The sequence below is a fragment of the Camellia sinensis genome, chromosome 1, assembly GCF_055761805.1.
Source record: "Camellia sinensis isolate YWXY chromosome 1, ASM5576180v1, whole genome shotgun sequence".
NCBI lineage: Eukaryota > Viridiplantae > Streptophyta > Magnoliopsida > Ericales > Theaceae > Camellia > Camellia sinensis.
In genome coordinates this window covers 145,696,176-145,717,193 of record NC_138961.1, presented here as the reverse complement: position 1 = coordinate 145,717,193, position 21,018 = coordinate 145,696,176, and the positions used below count along the sequence as shown (strand labels likewise).

The window sequence follows — 21,018 nt, the reverse complement described above, 5'->3', positions numbered from 1 at the left end:
GCAATAAAGGCAGAAGGTACAAACCCCATTAACTCTTTCATGAAGCTAATTTCATAGGGCAATTTCTCATTCAATTCTTAATAGTTTTTGGCCATTCTATTTGTGGTGTAACGATCTCATTGTAAAGTATCTAGACCCACTTGAACTCAACACAATAGACGGTTGAGACCCACTTTAATATTTAATTAAAGTAACAAAAAAAACTATTTTTTCTAACATTATTATTATTATTTATTTATTTAACCCAAGTCATAACATAATTATATACTATTTTTTTATATTTATTTATTTATTATTAATTATATAATTTGGGCGTCACAGTTAGTTCGTTATTTGATTATAAGGTTAAGTTTGGCATCCTTCAAAAAATCTAAAAAGTCAAAAAGTCACTATCCTATTTAAGTCACATCATCTTGTTTAAGTCACATCACCTCTCTAACACATCACTTCAAATCCAACCCAAATCCAACCCATATTTCATAAAAAGTCAAAAAGTGCACTTATTTAGTCTTCCCAAACTTGGCCTAAGTTTGTTATTTGATTATAGGATAAAGAAAAAGGAATTAAAGGTGGAGAACATGTGAGTCGCACCGGATAGGTCAATGTAGTGTTTGTTTTGCATCATACTAAACTATTGGGTAATTTTAATATTGATACAGAGTATTAGATGGAGAATGATGAGGGATTAAATAATACCATAGGTATTAAGGTATTAAAAGGATGAACTCTCGCTGGATTATTTTTCTTCCCTTCATCCAACAATAAAAAATAATCATACTTTTATTTCATTCTAAACAAATGCTATTCATTCTTTCTATCTCATTATTTTTTAAAATATGAATTTTTTACTGTAATTTTAAAAATTACATTTTGCCCTTCAAATTTTTAATAGCATTACAAATGACTCATGTCATTAATAAATAATTAAGTTAATTAATAATTTTTAATAATATTAAAAATATTTTTTAATTAATAATTTTATTATTATATAAAAAAGTAATTAGAATGTTCATTTTTTTCCCTCTAAATTCTATTAAATGAAAATTTTTAATAAAGAAATATTTATAGTATTTTTTTTTGGGTACATCAGAAATAAAAATATGTATAATTTTTAAAGTCATACAAAAAAATTTATATTTTAAGTAAATTTGTAATTTATTATTATTATTATTATTTCTCATTTTGTTCAATTTTTTCTTTTATTTATTTATTTATTTATTTTGTTATTGCTTCACAAAATGAACATTCTCCGAACAACAATATAAAATCCAAATAATGCCCAACCAACCCTCTCCATTCCACTCCACTCCACGCACAACACAAATAACAAATCCATTTTTCCAACTCATTCCCCCTGAAATGCCGAACCCTAACTCTCGGTATCGCTTGCTCACTCACTCAGTACTGCCACTCCTGATCTGAGTCGCCTCGCCTCGATCGGAGCTCACAAAAAATGGATAATTCAACCCGTCACAAACCGCATCACCGCCGTCAACCACCCACGCGCCGCCGCTCATGGTGCTGCTCCTTCGCCGTCACCCCCCGCAGCCCTGAAAACCCTACCTTCTCTCATCCCAAACCTCCTCCCAAGCCTGAAACGCCCTCGAAATCAGCCGGTTCGTTCCCGAACTCGCCTCAGAATAGCCGGCTTGGCCTCGTTGGCCGGATTGACCCACGCCGGATTTTGTCCCCCGGCCGCGTCTCCCCCATCGACTCCGACCACCCCACAGTCGATTCGCTGCCAGAAATTGTGGTTCCGATCGCGAATGTGCAGTCGAGATCGGTGATGTCGCCGATGCCCGAGGGTTCGTCAGGTTCGGGTTCAGGTTCGGCTGATAATAGTGTGAAGGAGGAGGACGGTAGTTTTGGAATTTTTGATGTGAGGTTGAACTTGAAGGGGAAGAGTGGGGGTTCTCTGGTGCTTGAGCTGAATTCAGAGGTGTTGAGTGCGAGTAGTTCGGTTTTTGCGGACTTGATTGCGGATTATCGAAAGGGTGTAACTGGTTCGGCTGCTAATCTGTGTAGGATTGAGGTTCCTGAGGTGGAGAACTTGAATGTGTTTCGGGAGACAATTGGGCTGATGTTTGATGATGATATCCCTAAGCGGCTTTTGAAGATTGGGGTTTATCGGTCCATCGATATACTTGAGGTGATTCTTTTGGATTTGCACTTTCTTCCTTCTTGATATCTCTACTTGCATATTGGTTTCATGTGGTTTTCAATGACACACTTCTGCTTTGGAACTGTGGTTTTATATATGTATAATGTATGTACATAGGGTAATTATGTTTACCCACCATTTATATTTTTCGGATATAAAAAATTATGAACAAAAAATAAATGTTCGGATTTAAACTTATGAATAAAAAGAAATTGTTCAGACATAAATAGTTGACTCTATGAATATTGGACTGACTGGAAGTTCTTATTTTGTGCTGTGAAATGTGTGGAAATATAATTCATTGCATATTGGAGTAACTTAGCTGATATATTCTTTAGACCATTGCGAACTGCATTGAAACCTGTTAAGAAAATCTTTTACTTTACCTGTCAATTTTTATTAACTTTTTTATATGATTAGAAGCATACTACTGAAATCAAGATTCTTAATAAAAATTTTATCACGGATAATTTTGGAAAAGTTAGAAGATGATCATGGATAATAGCTAGAATATTGGGAATTTTGCCTACAAAGCTAGCCAAGAAGGGTGGTGGTAGCGAGAGGAGCAACTATAGATACAGGAGGAGCAAAGCTAGCTTAGGCAAGAGGCACTGTGGTGGACTGAGCGAGGAATTTTGATGCAGGACGACTAGGGACAGCAGCAAATGTAGGGTTTTGGGTCTGATTTTAATTGGATTTTATGGCTGCAATTGCAATAAGAATATAGGGGACAAGTAGGGTTTGTTTAGGGTAATAAATAGGTAAGAGTTTAAGTATGGAAAGATGGGATTTTAGCACTGTTTAGGGACTGTTATAAGGTTGTGAATAGTAACTCGTGAATAGTAAATTAAAATAGAAAAGAAAAAGAAAGGAGAAGAAGAAGATAGATTTAGGAATTACTCATAGAATTCCTTAGGTATCACACTTACGATTTGATTGCATTACACAACCCATAAAGAAGATTCAAAACTCTCAACTTTTTTTTATAAGATATCAACTCTCTTGAATTATAAACATTGCATGACTTGGGGTTGTTTGGGGTGAACTATAAAAGTGCATTTTTTACTAAAAAAGTAGAGGAAAAAAAAGATGTATGTTTGGGATAATTTTTTGATTTTTTGCAAAAAAAATGTGTATTAAAATATTGTATCAACTAATAGAATTACCGAAGTACCCTTCTGAGTACTGACATACACTGTGTTGCGTCAGTGCACTGTGCGGCGCTTTTTTTTTTTTTTTTTTTTTTTTTAAATTTATGTGCATGTTAACAAGGGCTTTTTAGTCTTTTTGCCTTTTGTGTATGCTGATTTGTTGACTAAACAATTGATTAGTGAATAGTGTTAACTTTTTTGATTTTTTGGTAACTTTTTTGACTTTTTGTCTATTTTAGATGATCTCAAACAAGCACTTTACATGGAATTAAGAGACTTTCTAAACTAACTATAACAAAAATAAAAAAGAAACTACTATAATATTTTTGACTTCTAAAACTAATTTAAAACTAAATAAGAAACATAAATAAAATTAATTAAATAATTTGATCCACAAGACAATCCATAGATGATTCATACGACCCATGTTAGCAAATATAAAATTATCAAAATATCCCTAATCTTAAAAATCTTAGAAAATATAAAAATAATAATAAAATAAGACTCTGATAATACTAGAAATATAATTATGGAAGATTTCTATCAGTTTCTCTATAAAATGATGCCAATGTCCAAGTATCATCACTTTTCTGAATTTAACCTCTTTGAACTTCTTATACTTTGCATCAAGTTTTCTTGAGAGAAATTTCTAATCTCAAGCAAAGATTGAAAGGGAATGATATTCATGTTGGTGATGGAGGATTGATTTCGGAGGTGACGTTAATGAAGGCAGTAGTGGAGAGTCGTTCTGTGGAGGAAGAGAATTGGAAGGTGGTTGAAGATTTAGAGGGATATGATGGCAAAGGAAGAAGAGGTAGCAGCAAAGTTGTTCTCGACAAATCAATAGAGGTCGGAATGGATGGATTATGTGGGATGGAGGGCGCCGGAGATTCTTGATGGTGGGTGGCTTTTGGAAGCAGGGCAGATGGGAATGCCAAAGGGTTGTTGGAAACATTAGTGACGGTTGCGCATGGGCTTAGTCTGTGCAGGATTGTGGCAGAGGAAGTGGCGCCAAATTTCAATGCATCTCAAGTAAAAATTTTAAATTTTGAAAAGGTGGCTGGTGTAGAGACTAGGTGGCAGCCATCTACTGTTATTGGAAATTTGAATTTTGAAAGGGCAAGTGTGAGAAATAGGTGGCCCCACAATGGGGTTTTAGGGGGGTAAGTTTGGTTCAGGCTCTTGGAACAAACTAAAATGGCCCATTGAATCAGTCACTTTTTTCTTCAGCTTCTAATTATTCTACTAGTGCAGTGGTATAGTCTAATGATCTTAATTCGTTTATTAAAGAGGTCCCATCACACAAGCTTAGATCTTTAAACAAGAGAAGTGCAAAACTTTCGTCCTTCACAATCAATTTGAGGTGTTGGATATATTTTCAGAGATTTATTCTAATGTTGAGGTTGGAAAGGGAGTGAACAGTGACTGCAAAGGCTCATCTTTGATGAAGGATTTGGAGAGCAGCACACGTAAGAAGGAAGAGTTGGGTGGGGCCGCAAAGCTCAATATTTCTATTTGTTTCTTCCTCTTCATCACGTCTTCAGGAGCAAAGTAAAGTCTGAAATGGTGGTTTGCAAGGGGGTGAAGATTCTAAGCTTGGGTTACCAGTGGTAGAGATGGAGGTGCACCAAGGAGTCATTACTTGGAAACAAAAGCGTATGTGATGGTGTGAAAGAGGTAAACAAGCAGGTGTGAAAGAGGTAAACAAGCAAGTTGAGATGCTTGCTATTGCTAATGATGGTACAAATTCAATGGAAAATGTGAGAAAAATTAAGGGTACAAAGCCACTATTGGTAAAGGGACATACAACAAAAATGAAAGTTTGAAGAAATAGATGAAAATGAAAGATCAAAACTCGCAAAGTGAAAGTGTTTTGGAGAATTTAAACATATTTTGGATGAAAGAATTTGCACGAGTTTTGGGTGTAAGAATTTAGTGTGTATTGGGAGTTTTGTTATTGTTTGTTGGTTTCTTGCCAACCAAATGTGCACGTTTGTTGCATCAAAGCTTTCCCAAATTGATGCTTATTCATGATTTGCTTTCCTTCTTGTAATGTTTTATTTATTTAATAAAATTTTACTTCTTTTGCCGATAAAAAAAGAAGGGAATATTGGGAATTTGGATGGATTGTTGTAATTTATTAACTTGTATGTGTGTGACCCTCGTAAATTTAGGAAGCATGTGGCATCTGGGAAAAACTCACATTTTGCTGCATGCCTATTGTTTGCATTATCTTATAAGGGTAAATTACACTGACACCCCATTGGTTCTCCTAAAATATCACTGTCACCTCCTTATTCTCTAAAATATCACTTACCTCCGTTACTTTAGAATTTTGTGAAACACATGGACCCATCCGTTAGTCGACTGTGAATTGACCTATCAGAATTTGTTGATTGTCATTACTTTAACATTTTTAAATGCCAATATTGCCCCCTTCAATTAAAATAATCTAAAATGCATTGTATTAATTTTACTAAAGTAATAATTACGTACCACACACCATCTTTCCTCTCTCTCCTTTCTTATTCACCACCACGACTCATTGCTCCAACTATACAGTGTCACAACCACCACCAAACGATTTCACCTCCACAGCCCCAAATCGCCAGCCCTTCTAACCATGAGTCCACCTCCATAGCCCCTCTACTGCCAAAAATAACATCTTGCTAATTTGGGTTGAATGGTGCTTCGATTTGGAGAGAGGTGAGATGAGAGAGAGAATGGTGCTTTGATTTGGTCATCTGCTTTTTGAGGGATTGAAGAAAGCACTTGCCATTAATGGAAGTAAAGAAGGAACAATTTTTGGGGGAAGATGGTGGTTTTGTAGCGCGACCAATTTTGGGTTGAAAGGTGTGATAGTTGTCAATGCTGCGAGGGACGCGGGTAGGGTGGTGATGGCAGTGACAAGACTCTTGTCTACTATTGATTTTTACACCACAACAATTGTTTCTCAAATTGTCATGGATTTGGCACCGATAGATGGTCTGGTTTGACCAAACCCTAACTAGAGGTGGGTATAATGGAATGGGGTGTTGCGTTTGTGCATTATGAACTTATGGCTGAGATGCGATTGAGGTAGGTGGTGGCTGTGCTTGGTAGCTGTGGGGGTGGCTCTGTGTGGAGGCTGTGTTGGTGGTTGCGGTGGAGATTCCATGTGCTAGTTGTGGATGGTGGATCTGCATGGCATCTGTGTGTGGTGCTTGGGTGTTAGTTGATTTGTTTGAATCAAGGTTTTTAAAGGTGAATGCGTATCTCGAGGCATTTTACCCCTCATGAGGCGAGGCGTAAGCCTCAGGGCGTTGAGGCGTAAGCATTTCATATTTCAAATTTTAATATTTAGTGAATAAATTAAATATTTTAATATGGTAAAACAAATAAAAACAAAATTAAATATAAAGGTGTAAATTCATTTCTCCTTAAGGTTTTGAACATTTTACTACATAGAAGGAATTTTTCCTCCACTGAAAGTGAAATTGATATTCTTAATTTTAGTGATTGAGCATCTCACTTGGCCATTAACTATGTTTTTTCTTGATTGATCATTTACTTAATTTTTCCTATAGAATATAGTTGTAAAAAGGAATTCCTTTTATTTTTTTATGTTTAAACAATCTAATAGACTAAGTTTAAAAAAAGTCCAAGGCAACCTCTGCATGTGCATACTCCTCACATGCTTATGCGCAAAAACATACAAAGCGCACCTAAGGCGCATGTCTCAAACTATGATGTGCAAGCCTTTGGGAAGTAATGCCTAAAAATCAAAGCCTTGATGCGTTTTATCTTAGCCTCGAGGCGAGGCGAGGTGAGTATCGAGGCGAGCCTCAAGAAAGCCTTTGAAAACTTTGGTTTGAATAGGTTGTTTCCTTGTATTGTATGTTGGTTTGTGGCTAGGTTAGAGTTGTGTTGCTTGAATTACACAAAGGTCCCACTTTGTTGTACGTTTGTTTCAAATATTTTATCGGTGCTCCATTTCATGTACTGGATAATAGATTCATGTATGCCCTTGAATCCCAACAACTTGTAGTTAGTGCATGTACTGGCCATTAGTGTTGTTGTACCACAAAATATTGGCTTGTGTTTGCTTTATTATTATGAATTGTCTATTCTAGTAGCTTTTCTAATTATCATAGCAATGAAATTCCCTTACTTAGGAGTGGTTTGGATGTTCTAAATAAGTGTACTTTTTGACGTTTTATAAAAAAAAATGTGTAGAAAAGTAGAGAAAGTGGTTAGAAAAATAGAGAGGAGATGTTTGATAGATATTGATTGATTTGACCCAAATAAGTGTATGTATGTAAAAAAAAAGTGCACTTTTTAGTTCTTCCCAAACACCTACTTAATGAGCTTCTCCACTTTTTGGCCTTGAGATCAAACATAAAATTCAATATAACCATAGAAAACATCTTTTTTGGTTGTTACAATATTGATGAAAAACCATTAGAAACCTTCAAATTGTGATAATATGATTAGAATGCTCAGAAGATGCCTATCAATAAGTTTCTTTGGCATTTGCTAATGCTCAAAAAAAATTTACAAGCTTGTTCTTTGAATCCCATTACACAATGACTAATACATGCAGTAAAACTGTTGCGATGACCAATACTGTGATTTAAAACCATGCTGTAATCTATAAAATACATAAAAAAAAATAGACAATATAACCCAGGGCATGATTGCATAAAAGCTCTAGGTGTACTTCATTTGAAATTCCAACTTTTCCCTTTTTCTTCTTTTCATGTTCCTTGCTGGAAGGTCAAAGAAATTTGGGTTGGGCTGATAAAAATGGCATAAGTGCCTTGAACTTGAATGAGCATATGACTTCTCAGTTTTCATAGAACCGTGAATATGGATTTATGAGATCAACCCTAGCCAAATCGGAGTAAGGCTTCTTGAGTTGAGTTTTAGTCAGCATCACCAAAAAGGGAAATGAGAACCTCAACAAATAGATCCTAAGAAGCATGGACAAGCACATGGACACCGTGATTTCAAAAAAATGGGTTTTTATTTTTATTTTTATTTTTTTTGTAGTGGTGGTGCTTCTTTTTTTTTTTTTTGGGTTGAGTTTATATTTTTATTATGTAGATTAATATTACATCAACAAACAATCGAAATGAACAAAAACTAGCTTTAATTCAATATATATATATAAGCGTTCTCAAGTTAGCTCGTATCGTTTAGGCCCTTTTTATGAATTATCTATTAATTATTTAAATCTAAGGAAAAAGTAGTAAACATTCAATTTATCAAAAAAAAAAAAAAGTTAGTAAACATTCAACATCCAATATCCAATATCCATCAAAAACACTAAAGAAGAGAGTGGAAAAAACTTTTGGAAACTAATTTGTGTCCCCACTTTTGAAGTGTCGGAGCTTTCATATAACAGACCTAATCAACAGCTGGAAAAAAAACAGTCCTTTACTTGGCAGATCACCTCTATTAAATGTTTAAAACTCTTATGATTGGCTATTTATCAAAACGAAAATAAATATTAAAAAAAAAAATGCTTTGGATTAGTTGTGCAATCTTTGTATCCTTCAATTCAAGCAGAACAAGCTTATTGATGTAAGGCAAGTAGAGACAGCAGCAAATTTGGGCTTTTGTGGCTGATTTTAATTGAGTTTATAGATGAAATCGCAATAAGAAAATAGGGTTTTGAAGGGGTTTTATGCGGGTAATAAAGGGGTAAGAGTTTAAGCATGAAAATATGAGAATTTGGCAGAGTTTAGGGGTTGTTTCAAGGGCTGTGAACAATACCCGTGAACAGCGTTCAGGCTGTGAAAGTGTAGAAAATACAACAGGGAAAGAAAGGAGAAGAAGATGATACTTTCTTAGAATCACTCCTAGAGAGGCCTTAGGCATCACACCTAACGTTTGATTGCATCACACAATCTATAAAAAAACTTCAAAGCTCTTGAAATTTTCTAAAATATTAACTCTCTTGAATTAAAAGTATTAAATGACTTCCTTAACCAACCAAGATTCCAAAATGGGAAACTACTAAAATCTTGACTCTTAAAACCTATTTAAGACCAAATAAAACCATAAATAAAATAAAACTAATTTAATCAGTTGACTCACAAGATAACTCATGGGTGACCCACATAACCCATATCTAGAAATTATGCAAATTACCAAAATATTCCTAACCTTATAACTCTAAAAAAACATAAACTAAATATAAAATAAGATTTTAATAATACTAGTAGTTTGAAACCATGGAAATTTGTAAATATTGCCACTTCTATAACTTTGCTTTTTCTTGCTCTGCTTGTGGATTGCATCATTCTCCCCCGGTTGAAAAAAACTTGACCTCGAGTTTTAAAGTACTGAAGTTATCCACAAGCTCTGCAATTGCATACATGACTTCATATTAAAATCTTCAAGGTGATGTTGCTCTTTCTTATTTAGTGGAGGTAGTAATGAAAGCAAAGACACATTTCCAAATCCGAAAGAATTTTTCTGGAATGACTAAATCAATAGAAAACGAATACTTTAATTGATCTATGTCTTGGGTTGCAAAATTCTGCCTATTCATTTCATTATCTTTTGGCTTTGCAATTCCTTGTTCATGCTTGATTTGAATATATCAATTCATAGCAGCAATCATGAATTCCATATTCTTAACCTTTTCTTCAACCAAAACAACATCATGTAATTCAATCTTGCAATCCTTTTGTGACTGGCACATGCTGGACATTATTCATGGGTAGAGAGGCTCATTAGTGGACTTTGTTGGCGTCAAATTAGAAAATTCAAGCTACACATTGGTGACCTTTGAAGGCATATTTTGCTTTGCTTTTGAATCATCAGTAAGAGCCTCGCTGTCCTTCAAAATCTGGTCATCTTTCACATTAGGAAAATTTTGAACTTATTCATTGGCTTGCAACTTCAATTGTGCAGGGATTTCATCCCTAAGAACAATATTAGGCTTTGGTGCATCTTGTTGTGGCTTTTCAGCATCTTTTTGTGGCAATTTAGCCCTTTCTTAAGGAGTTTTGTTGGTTTCTTTTGCTGAACAGTCTTCGCACTATGCATAGGCTTCAAAACTGTAAATTTCTCCTTAAATTTTGCAAAAACTCAAATTGTATAGCTATTTCAATAGCATCTTTGAGATCTTTCAAATATGCATGAGACATTTCTTTTTTAATTCTAGGTCTCAACCCACTTTTGAAACGAGCAATAGTCATCCATTCACTTTCTACCATTGCAGACTTGATAAATAATTCCTTATATTTTCTTATATAATCAATTACATGCATATCACCTTGCTCAAGAGTATACAATTGATCAAGAAAATCATCTAGAAGATCTCGTAGACGAATTTCTTCTCTAAGAAGCACTTTACCCTCTTCCCAAGTCAATTTGCATGTATAGGATCTCCATAATGTGTAAATATCATGGTGAAACCTTAAGCTTTGATACTAAACCGATGTAGGACAAGTGGAGATAGCAGCAAATTTGGGCTTTTGGGGCTGATTTTGATTGGGTTTATTGCTGAAATCGCAATAAAATGTAGGGTTTTGAAGGGTTTGTATGGGGTAATAAAGGGTAAGAGTTTAAGCATGAAAAGCTGAGATTTTGACACTGTTTAGGGGCTGTTTCAAGGGCTGTGAACAATACCCATGAACAGTGTTCGGGCTATGAAAATGTAGAAAATACAAGAGGGAAAGAAAGGAGAAGAAGAAGTTAGTTTCTTGGAATCACTCCTAAAGGCCTTAGGCATCACACCCAGGTTTTGATTGCATCACACAATCCATAAGAAAGCTTCAAAGCTTTTGAAATTTGCTAAAATATCAACTCTCTTGAATTAGAAGTATTACTTGACTTTTTATATAAATTTTAGAGACTTCCTTAACCAACTAGGATTCCAAAATAGAAAACTACTAAAATTTTGACTTTTGAAACCTATTTAAGACCAAATAAAACCATAAATAAAAACTAATTTAATAAGTTGACTCACAAGACAACTCATGGGTGACCCACATAACCCATATCTAGAAATTTTGCGAACTCTAAAAAATGTAAAATAACCATAAAATAAGATTTTAATAACACTTGTAGCTTGAAATCATGGCAATTTTCAAACACTCTTTTTAACTTTGTTTTTTCTTGCTCTTCTTGTGGATTGCATTACTAATTTTCTAATTCATTATCTGCATTAGCCTATGACAATATACCACGTCCCATGTGCCCTACAGCATCCCTATTCTCACTACTATGCAGTGAGCTTCTCGTGCTGTGCATAGTAGAACAATACATGTCCTGATTAAATGTTGTTTAATCAGCATAAATTATATGAATAGTATGATTTTATCAAGGTTACATACTGAATTTCTATGTTATGTGTAAAAAAAAATGAGCTTATTATCTGTTAACGGTATGGAAAATCCTTAAAGGAAAAGCATTAGCATGATACATAATGTGGAGCATAGGGGTCACAACAACTCCTTTCTTGTTACTGACACTAGTAAAATTGTGAAGGATACATTTGGATTTTTCAATCGGTGTATCTATCCATAGAGCGGATTCAGAAACACAAAGTAAGTACTTCTAGAAAAGAAGCTGGCAAATTTTATAAATGAAAATTTGTATCCTCTGTCATGTGAAATATGAGTAGATGTTAAACCACTTTTACATTGTTTTTATTTTACTCAGTGTTTAAATAGTTGTATGCATAACAATTGTACATTTTAAAACATAAATTTAAAAAAAAAAAAAAACACTTGATAACGAATTGCAAGTTGGAGAGGGGCGGCAGAGTTACATTATGAGGCTATTTTCTCAAGTCTCATGAGGAACGAACACTTTTTAATTTAAAAAGCTGACAAAACCATTAGATGCCTCCTATAGAAGAGTTGTTTGACTCAACATTCTTAATTTCATATATGTATATATATATCTATAAAGAAGCAAGCAGAATTGTGGTATGTTTGTGGTTATGCATTTAAATTATGACTAATCTTAGCTGGATCCCTGACTTTGCAACTATTTCTTTGGTTGTAAGGTGTTTTTATCATGAATAATCACCACTCTTTCTTGTTGATGTTAGGTATCAGCAGTCATCATGTTCACCAGGGGTGTTTTGTCCTGTTTAAGATACCTCGAGGCAATGCCTTGGAATGAGGAAGAAGAGGAGAAACTGAGGAGCTTGTTTAATAGGTTTAAGCTTGATGATGATGCAACTAGGGACATCCTGGCAAGACTCTATTTACTGGACTCGGCAGATTCGCAACAACGAAATTTAGCTAGACAGTTGGTATTGTCCATCACCACTTGCCCTGGTGCCAATGCAAGGAATGAGCTCAAGTCCTTAGTCAAGGGTCTCCTTTGCAAAAGCTCAATCTATGAGAAGCACTATGCAGACATTGATGAGGATGATCTATATGTCGTTTGCCGGTCTTGTTTGAGTTCACTGGTTGTCCTGTTAGAGGAGGCCTCTGGAACTACCAACGGCAACAGCTGTAGGAAGTTGGGAAAAAAGGTCGAGACAGATAAGCCTTTGATTGAACGCATCTCAAATCAGGTTGACAATATCAACTGGCTCCTAGAGATCCTGCTTGATCGGCAAATGGCGGAGGAGTTTGTGGAGATGTGGGCAGATCAAGGGAAGCTGCTTTGTATGCATGGGAGTGCATCCCCAATGGTTAGGTATGAGCTCAGCCGGGTTTCGGCTATGTTGTTCATTGCGCTAGGGACCAGAAAACTGCATTGCCGGTCAGAAGTAAGGTTAGGGCTACTTGAGGCATGGTTTAGTCCAATGCTGTTGGACTTTGGTTGGTTGCAAAGATGCAGAAAGGGGCTAGACATGAGGGAACTGGAGGAAGCCATGGGGCAGGCGCTCCTTACTCTTCCGTTGAAGCATCAATACGTGCTGTTTATGGAATGGTTCCGATGTTTCTCCAAACACGGCACTGAATGCCCTAATCTTAGTAAAGCATTCCAAATATGGTGGCGCCGATCATTCCTGAGAGGCTCTGAATCTTATGCAATTGAATCCAGGTAGCTAAGTTGCTCTACCCCTTCCATTTCTTTCTCGCGTATCATTTTAATGTTGCAGTGTTGTAGGTGTAAGTGAGATCCTGAAACATATATGGAAGTCAATAATGCATGTAGATATTCTAACCAAGTAGAATGTTTAAAAGCTTAATCAGTGACAAATGGCGTAGTAATTCCAGTTTGAATATTTTTTTTTTAAATTTATTTTTGCTCATCTGGAAGCTGATGCTGAAAAAATTAAGCTTACCTTTTAAATTTCATTTGGATGGATGAATTTCAAATCAATGGATTTGATGTTAGAATTTTAGAAAACATATAGTTTGGTGACTTGGGAGAGAAAAGAAAAGAAAAGATTATAATTTCTTTCCATTTTGTTTGGATAGATAAGAGAGAATAAAAAAAATGATATGATGTTATATTACCAAATTAATGTTTTTATAGGTGTTAGTCTTTTTATTTGTTGTAGTTTTGATATTATAACAAAATAATATTTAGTTCTCTCCATTCTTGGAGAGATTGAAAATATGGGTCATGAGATAAATGTGTTTCTCTCTATTTCTTCCCATTTTTTTTTTTCATTTGAAATCCATTTCTCTCAATTTCTTTTTTTCCCGCCAAATCACTCAAACCAAAGAAAGTGATGGGGAGATTTTAAGCTTATAGGAAAAGGAGAAATATATAATGTGCACTTTTTAAGGTAGTGTACATGGTAAAAAAATTTTAATTTTTTATGATGAACGTTATGATTATTTGTGATGTGTTTTGGCATTTTGTAGTAAAGTTATAAATAACGAATTTTTTATGTGCATTCCAAAATTAAAGATGATAATGTTATGACAGTATGATTTTTGTTATGACATTTTTTTTTTTTTTTGAGAACATGAAAAATATTATATTAATAAAAGACAATAATAGTATATAATCAAGACCCCAAAGGACCATCCCAACCAAATAACAAAACAAACGAACAACAAAAAAGAAATCCGTTAAAAATAACAGGTATGATTTAGGGAAAATCACTGATTTATTCAAAGATGTAGTCTGGAAAGTTAAAAAAAAAAAAAAAAAAAAAAAGATCATGACTTTTGTGATGAAAAGTTACGACATTTTGTATTCAAGTTATGAAATTTTATAAAAAAAATTATGAAAAGTATATGATATATTTATTATGCTCGCCCAATTTTCATGCCGAAACCGACATTGATGTAATGTTGTGATTTTGTTACATACGTTACAATTGAGGCACATGAGAGAAGCCATTAATGGTCACTATGTGAGTAGGTTCCCCAGATTTACTACTATTAATATAAGCTCTATATAATAATCAGTGGATTGAAAAATCTTCCTCTGTTTTTCAATCTATTTTTCAATCCATTAATTATTATATAGAGCTTATATTAATAGTAGTAAATATGGAAAACCTGACTCAGATTTAATACGGCATTGTATGGGCCACAACAAGGAACAGCAGCGGGAGTTACACAGTAATGACCCGCATCCAAGTTTTTAAAATATTAAATTTGAATCAATTTACCCTCGAAGACAATATAAAAATAAAACATAAGTTCAAAAGTTATATAAAATTATTGTAATGCTCGAATTTTAATTTATTATTAATTTAATTATCATTTGTGCGCGTGTTTTAGAATTGGTACGAAAGTTTGATTTTTCAATCTTACCAATATTGATGTATGAGCATGAGATACACTGAACGAGTCAAATAAGATAATTAAAATAATAGTACTGCATTACAAATAATTATCGAACAGAGTAATACTATAATTAGATTATTAAAATAACTTAGCGAAAATCTTAAGAAAAATCAACTATGAATTATACACAAAGTTTGACATCTATTATTAATTTATTAAATAAAGTTACGGAGCTAGCTCTTGTAGAAAATAAGTAAAAATAATACAGATAATTATATTCATCTTTATGGTAGAACTCTCCAAAGGAATCTTTTGAATTAATAAATAAAATTTAAAAAAAAAATGTTAAAATGGATCTAAATAATTAGTCTTGAAGAATTAGAAATAATGGCAGAATAAGAAAAACATAATGAAATGAAATATAAAATAATATTAAAAATAGCCAAAAATTTAGATAAAACGGTAATTCTGTATTTAGAAAAAAAAAATAATAATAATAGTAGAATAGAAATATATAAAGACCTATATAAGCAACTGGACTAATCATTTTGGAGAAAGATACCAATTCTAAAAAAAAAATAGGCAGAGGATAATTAAGTTAACGATAAATTAAAATTCGGGCCTTGCAACAATTTTATATAACCTTCGGGTTTATGTTTTAAATTTATATTATTTTCAGAACTGAATTGATTCAAATTTATTACTTTAGAGACTTAATTGATAAAATCAAAACTTTAGGGTCTTAAACAAAAAAAGTGTTAAAACTTTAGGGATTATAGTTATAATTTATCCTATTATGTTTGGTAGAATATTAGCATTTTCTATAGTAATTATCCCATTTAAACTCTCTCTCGTCTCTCTTAGAAAAAAGCAATTGTGAAATTTTACATTTTCAATAAATAAATAAAATTTATTAAAACATTATAACAATTAAATCATTTAGTAAAAATGTGAACATTCACCTTTTTAATAAAAATTACAAAAATTATCAAATAAAAAGTTTGAACGTTCACTTTTTTTCTTTTTTAAAATTTTAGATACAAAAATAATTTGATAAAAAAATTAACATCAAATATGTAAAATTTCAAATTTTTTTTGAAAGCCATAAATTTTTGTAAGAGCAAGAACACGAGATAAAAAATTCGGGAGATCAAAACCTATTATCTCTTTCTTTGTTATTAAAATAAAAGGGCCCTTTAGGTACAAGTGAAATAGAAAGTGATGCCATTTGGGAATCAATACAATAGAAGATGAAACTAGCCATACAACTCCAACTAAACTGACTCTTAACATTGTGTTTGGTTAAAGGATAATGGTGTAAGTAAAATATATTTTATGTATATATTTTATTTTTTTTTTCTTTTCAAATCACTTCCTAAATGTATGAACCAAAAACAACTTAAATGATTAAGGGGTGGTTTGGAATGTTCTAAATAAGTGTATTTTTTTACTTTTTATAAAAAGATGTGTAGAAAAATAGAGAGGAGATACTGATTAATGTGACCCAAAAAAGATAAAAAGATAGACTAAAATAGTGTATGCCAAACAACCCCTAATTTGTGAGAATAATACCAATAGTAAAGCTCAAAGGATCAAATGGGAAGTCTTTGAACGAATAAAAGTGAGACTACTACACACATGCGTGTGTTTGTAATATGTAATTGCACATTGTCAAAAAGTTAGTTTAAGAATTAAGGAAGAAAAAGAAAAATTTGTGATATCTACACGAATGACTAATCTTCATATTATTATTTTTCATATTTTATTTTGTGAGTCTCACTTTAGGCTTATTACGATGATTTGGACCGTTTATGTCGTAAGTCTTATAGTGAAGATCGTCTGTGTAAAAAATTAATTTTAATCGGATATTGTTTAAGTTTAAACTCACAGTTTTCATCTATTTAAAAAAATAAAATATAATTTGTTCGCATATCTAGTAATGTATGTTAAAATTAATTTTTTGTTCCTGATTAAAAATAAAAAAAAATAAAAAAAAATAAAAAGAGGTTATACAACTTATTGGGCAACTTACACTAACGGTCCCTATAGTTTGGAGTTTGTATCACTTTAGTCCTCGACTTTTCGATTGTGACACATTTGACTCTGAATTTTAAACATTGTTCCAAATAAGGACAATTGAAGATGTCATTGCTTAATTTCAAGGGCAAAATTATTAATTTGATAAATTATAAACTAATTTAACAAAAATAAATGTCAAAAAATATTTTTGAATTTTCAAAAATTATTTCTATCTACTAAAGAGAAAATTATGTAAAATTGATAAATCTTTTTGACATTTATTTATTTTTTTATCAAATTAAATTTTATTATGTGTTTGGATGGTGATCATGTAATGGGTGGTGGTTTTTATTTTCATTAAATTAGTTTCTATTTTTTCAAAAGTCAATATGACGCCAACTTTGATATCATTATTAAACCAATCCATTAAATCAAAAAATCCAAAACTACCCATTACATGATCATCATCCAAGCACATAATAAAAATTAATTTGGTAAAAATAAATAAATAAATAAATGTCTAAAAGATTTATCAATTTTATATAATTTTCTCTTTAGTAGATAGAAATATTTTTTGAAAATTCAAAAATATTTTTTTTGAAATTTATCTTGTCAAATTAGTGTATATTTTATCAAATTGACAATTGTACAATTGAAATTAAGCAATAGTATCTTCAATTGTTCTTATTTGGAATGAGATTCAAAATTTAGAGTCAAATGTATCACAATTGAAAAGTTAAAAACCAAAGTAACAGGTGCCTCTATTTACACACTATGGCCCGTTTGTTTAGAGAGTTAAAAGGGGAATTGGGATTGATAGTGAGGTGGGACCCACTAATATTGTGTTTGTTTTGAGAAATGAGGAGGGGATTGATAGTGAGTTTCGGATTAGAATGGGCCTCCCCAAGGGGATTCGGATGGGCCTCCAGGATTTTGTATTAGAAAAATAGTTCGGCGGACTAGAAATTTTTTATTTTTATTTATTTTTTATTTTATTTTTTACATGTCGGGCATTTTTTTTTAAATATTAATGTTTAATTTTTTGTATTTTTTGTTAAGTAAAAATCATTATTTTATTTGTTTTATTTTTTTCTGGAAATTTTTTATTTTATTTTTATTTTTTAAAAATTTTTTACATGTTGGGTATTTTTATTAAAACATTAATGTTTAATTTTTTTGTATTTTTTTTATTATTTTATATTTATTTTATATAAAAATAATTTGACAATCCCTACACTAACAATTATCATCAAAACAAACACAATTTTACTTAATCCCCTCACTAACAATCCCCTCACTATCAATCCCCTCCATTCTATGTCTGAAAACAAACGAGGCCTATATTTTATCTCAAGGTAAACCATTATTCAAGGCACACCCTTAATATTTTGATAAATAATAATTTTACTTAATACACACCATAAACTTCCATACTCACCCTTACTCAAACACCCCACCCACAATCTACTTCCATGTTTACCCTCACTCACTCATACACCCCACCCACCCAAGATATTTCCATCTCCCCCTCCATTCTCTGTTTAAACCGGTGAAGGAATACACTTTCTTTTCTCATCAAAGACGTCGTTGGTGGTGTGCTCAACACAGTTGGAAACAACTCCACATTGGAGATACAGTAGGTGAGTTCTCATTCGACTTAGATTTTAGGGTTTTATGCACTTTATTCCATTGCCATGAAATTTGTATTAGCATAATTCAGTTTCGGACCGTTCGACACTAAAATTTCGAACCCCAAACATCTGTACAATCGATTATTGTTGAACAACATGTGGTTCAACACTTGACTATCGAACAATAGCATTTGGTCTGGTCAATTTATGTTGAACATGTTCGACATCTTATTGTCGAACTTTTTTATTTAATTCGGATGTAGAATTTCGAACACTCACAACATGTTCGATGTTGTACTATCGAACAGTTTCTGTGTTTGTTTTGCTTTTTTTTTTCCCCCTATCTTATTGATTTCTTTGTTGTGAACAGTAGCTAAAAGGCCAGACCAATTCCTTTGATGAAATGGAACAGTCTATGTGTTTTAATAATTTTTTTTTTCTTCTTGATTATTTATTTATTTATTTTGTTAAATTCACTTTTCTTGAACTTAAAGTAGAGTTCCAAAAAAGGGTTAATAGAGTTGCAAGGGCTTTTAATTTGTGTTACTTTCTATGTTTGGCCAACCTTGTAGTTATGCAATTCAAACAAGGTTGTTTAGTTCAAAGGAGAAATGCATTGGCCTGTCATGTGTAACAAATAGGATCCATGCTTTTTGGTGTATAGGGTTTGCTCTTTCGGATGCCTTATAAAGAATTTTGACTGTACAGGGTTCACACTTTTAGGTGCTATGTACAGGTTTGCCTCCTTCTGGTGGTTTGTTTATAAAAAAACTTACAAAAGGTAGATTTCAATATAAAACTAAAGATCTAAGGAATCCAAGCTGATTCTTGTTTTTTTTTTTTTTTTTTTTTTTTAAACACCCAAGCTAATTCTTGTTGTCACCAATTATCATGGCACCCAAGGCTTAAGGGATATCTTCAACTTGGTAAGAATGGTTTAAGTAGCTAAGACACCTTTAATGTTGTATGATTACTCTCATGAAAAATCTGACATGCAAAGACATCTTTTCTACCATGATTGACAAAATTATTAGATTGGCTAGAGTTACCTCCTAGTTTGCTAGGGCTTTTAGCTTATTTCCTCCAGTAGACTGAAAGCCACCCCTACTTCTATATTTGTCAGTACCGTCACTACTAGTTCTATGCCTACTAGTATTTTCATTTTGAATATAGCCTTTTCATTTAGAATTGAATCCATTTTGTGTGTTATTCTTTCAGTAATTTTCACCACAATTAGGCTTTTTGATCCATAAAACTGTTTGAGGTAGACTTGGACCATGAAGTTTAGTATGAGCTTCATGTCTCTGGAGAAGAGGAATAATATCATGATAAGAATAGGAGGTTTGAGCATTGTGGTTACAAAATTGTCACATTATGGACAAGGCCTTGAACTTCCTAATGTATTCGTTTGTAAAGTTTGTGCCTTTATGAAGAAGGGATGTTTGCTGCATTAATTGTAAAGGCTTGTACATAATAGGTTTTCATAGTTGCGACAATTCTGAACTTAAAACACGTAAATGTTCTTGCTAGCATGAGTTACCATTATCACTAACAGAAGCAAACCTTCAAAAAAAATCTCATGACAATTAATCTGACAAATATGTTATCTTCAACCACAGAGCCAATCCATGTTAAATATGGAAATTTCTACAAAAACCAACTGTTACAGGAATAATTTCACAACGCAACTCATATTTTTTAAAAAAACTAAAAAGTTTGCTGTGTTTTACAGTTTCAAAAATTGTTTCTACGCAAAAGTAAAAATGATGGGTTATATCAAACTTAAAGAAACAAGAATTTGAATGATTATGAGTATTTTAACATAAATGATTTGTGTCCTTCTATTAACTTTATTGTTTTCTATTTCATTTTTAGAAATAGATGACCCTTCGCGTATTCCACCCACTGCCTCAGAGAGACGATGTTGTGCATTAACAAATCTTGCTCGTGGCCGAGGTTGAGGTCGGGGTCGGGGTCGGGGTGATGATATTGTGTTGGAGGAAGCACCTCAAATCTTGGAAAAGGATGTGATTGATAATGGTTCAAGGGATAATGATGATGCTGCTGATGTTGATTAGGCTGAGGAGGTACTCACTGGTCTGTTTCCTGGGGGCCCATTAGATCCATTAATACTGAAGAGCTTCAAGGCACATATTGCAGTAGCTATATGAGAGCAAAAGGTAGTAATACTAAAGCATCAATGCCAACATCATTCGCTCGCTTACTCTCCATTAAGACATGATCTAATGTAGTTATGGAGATATTGCCTCGAAGCTCTCTAAGATGGGATGGTTTGAACTGGTGTTGTACAACGGTTAAACTCTTCTCAAACGATGCCTTGATATCAACATGCTGCAACTCAAACAAACTATGGATCTTGGTCCAAGAACACTCAAAATTGACTT

At 32.9% G+C, this 21,018-nt stretch overlaps 1 protein-coding gene across 1 annotated transcript; it reads left to right on the top strand.

Moving 5' to 3' along the window:
- The first annotated feature begins 1,240 nt into the window (after positions 1-1,240).
- On the top strand, positions 1,241-13,515 carry LOC114290047 (PRLI-interacting factor). Its single transcript, XM_028233922.2, has 2 exons — positions 1,241-2,149; positions 12,365-13,515. The coding sequence occupies exons 1-2, from the start codon at positions 1,454-1,456 to the stop codon at positions 13,316-13,318; spliced, it is 1,650 nt and encodes a 549-aa protein (XP_028089723.2). The 5' UTR covers positions 1,241-1,453; the 3' UTR covers positions 13,319-13,515.
- The last annotated feature ends 7,503 nt before the right edge of the window (positions 13,516-21,018 follow it).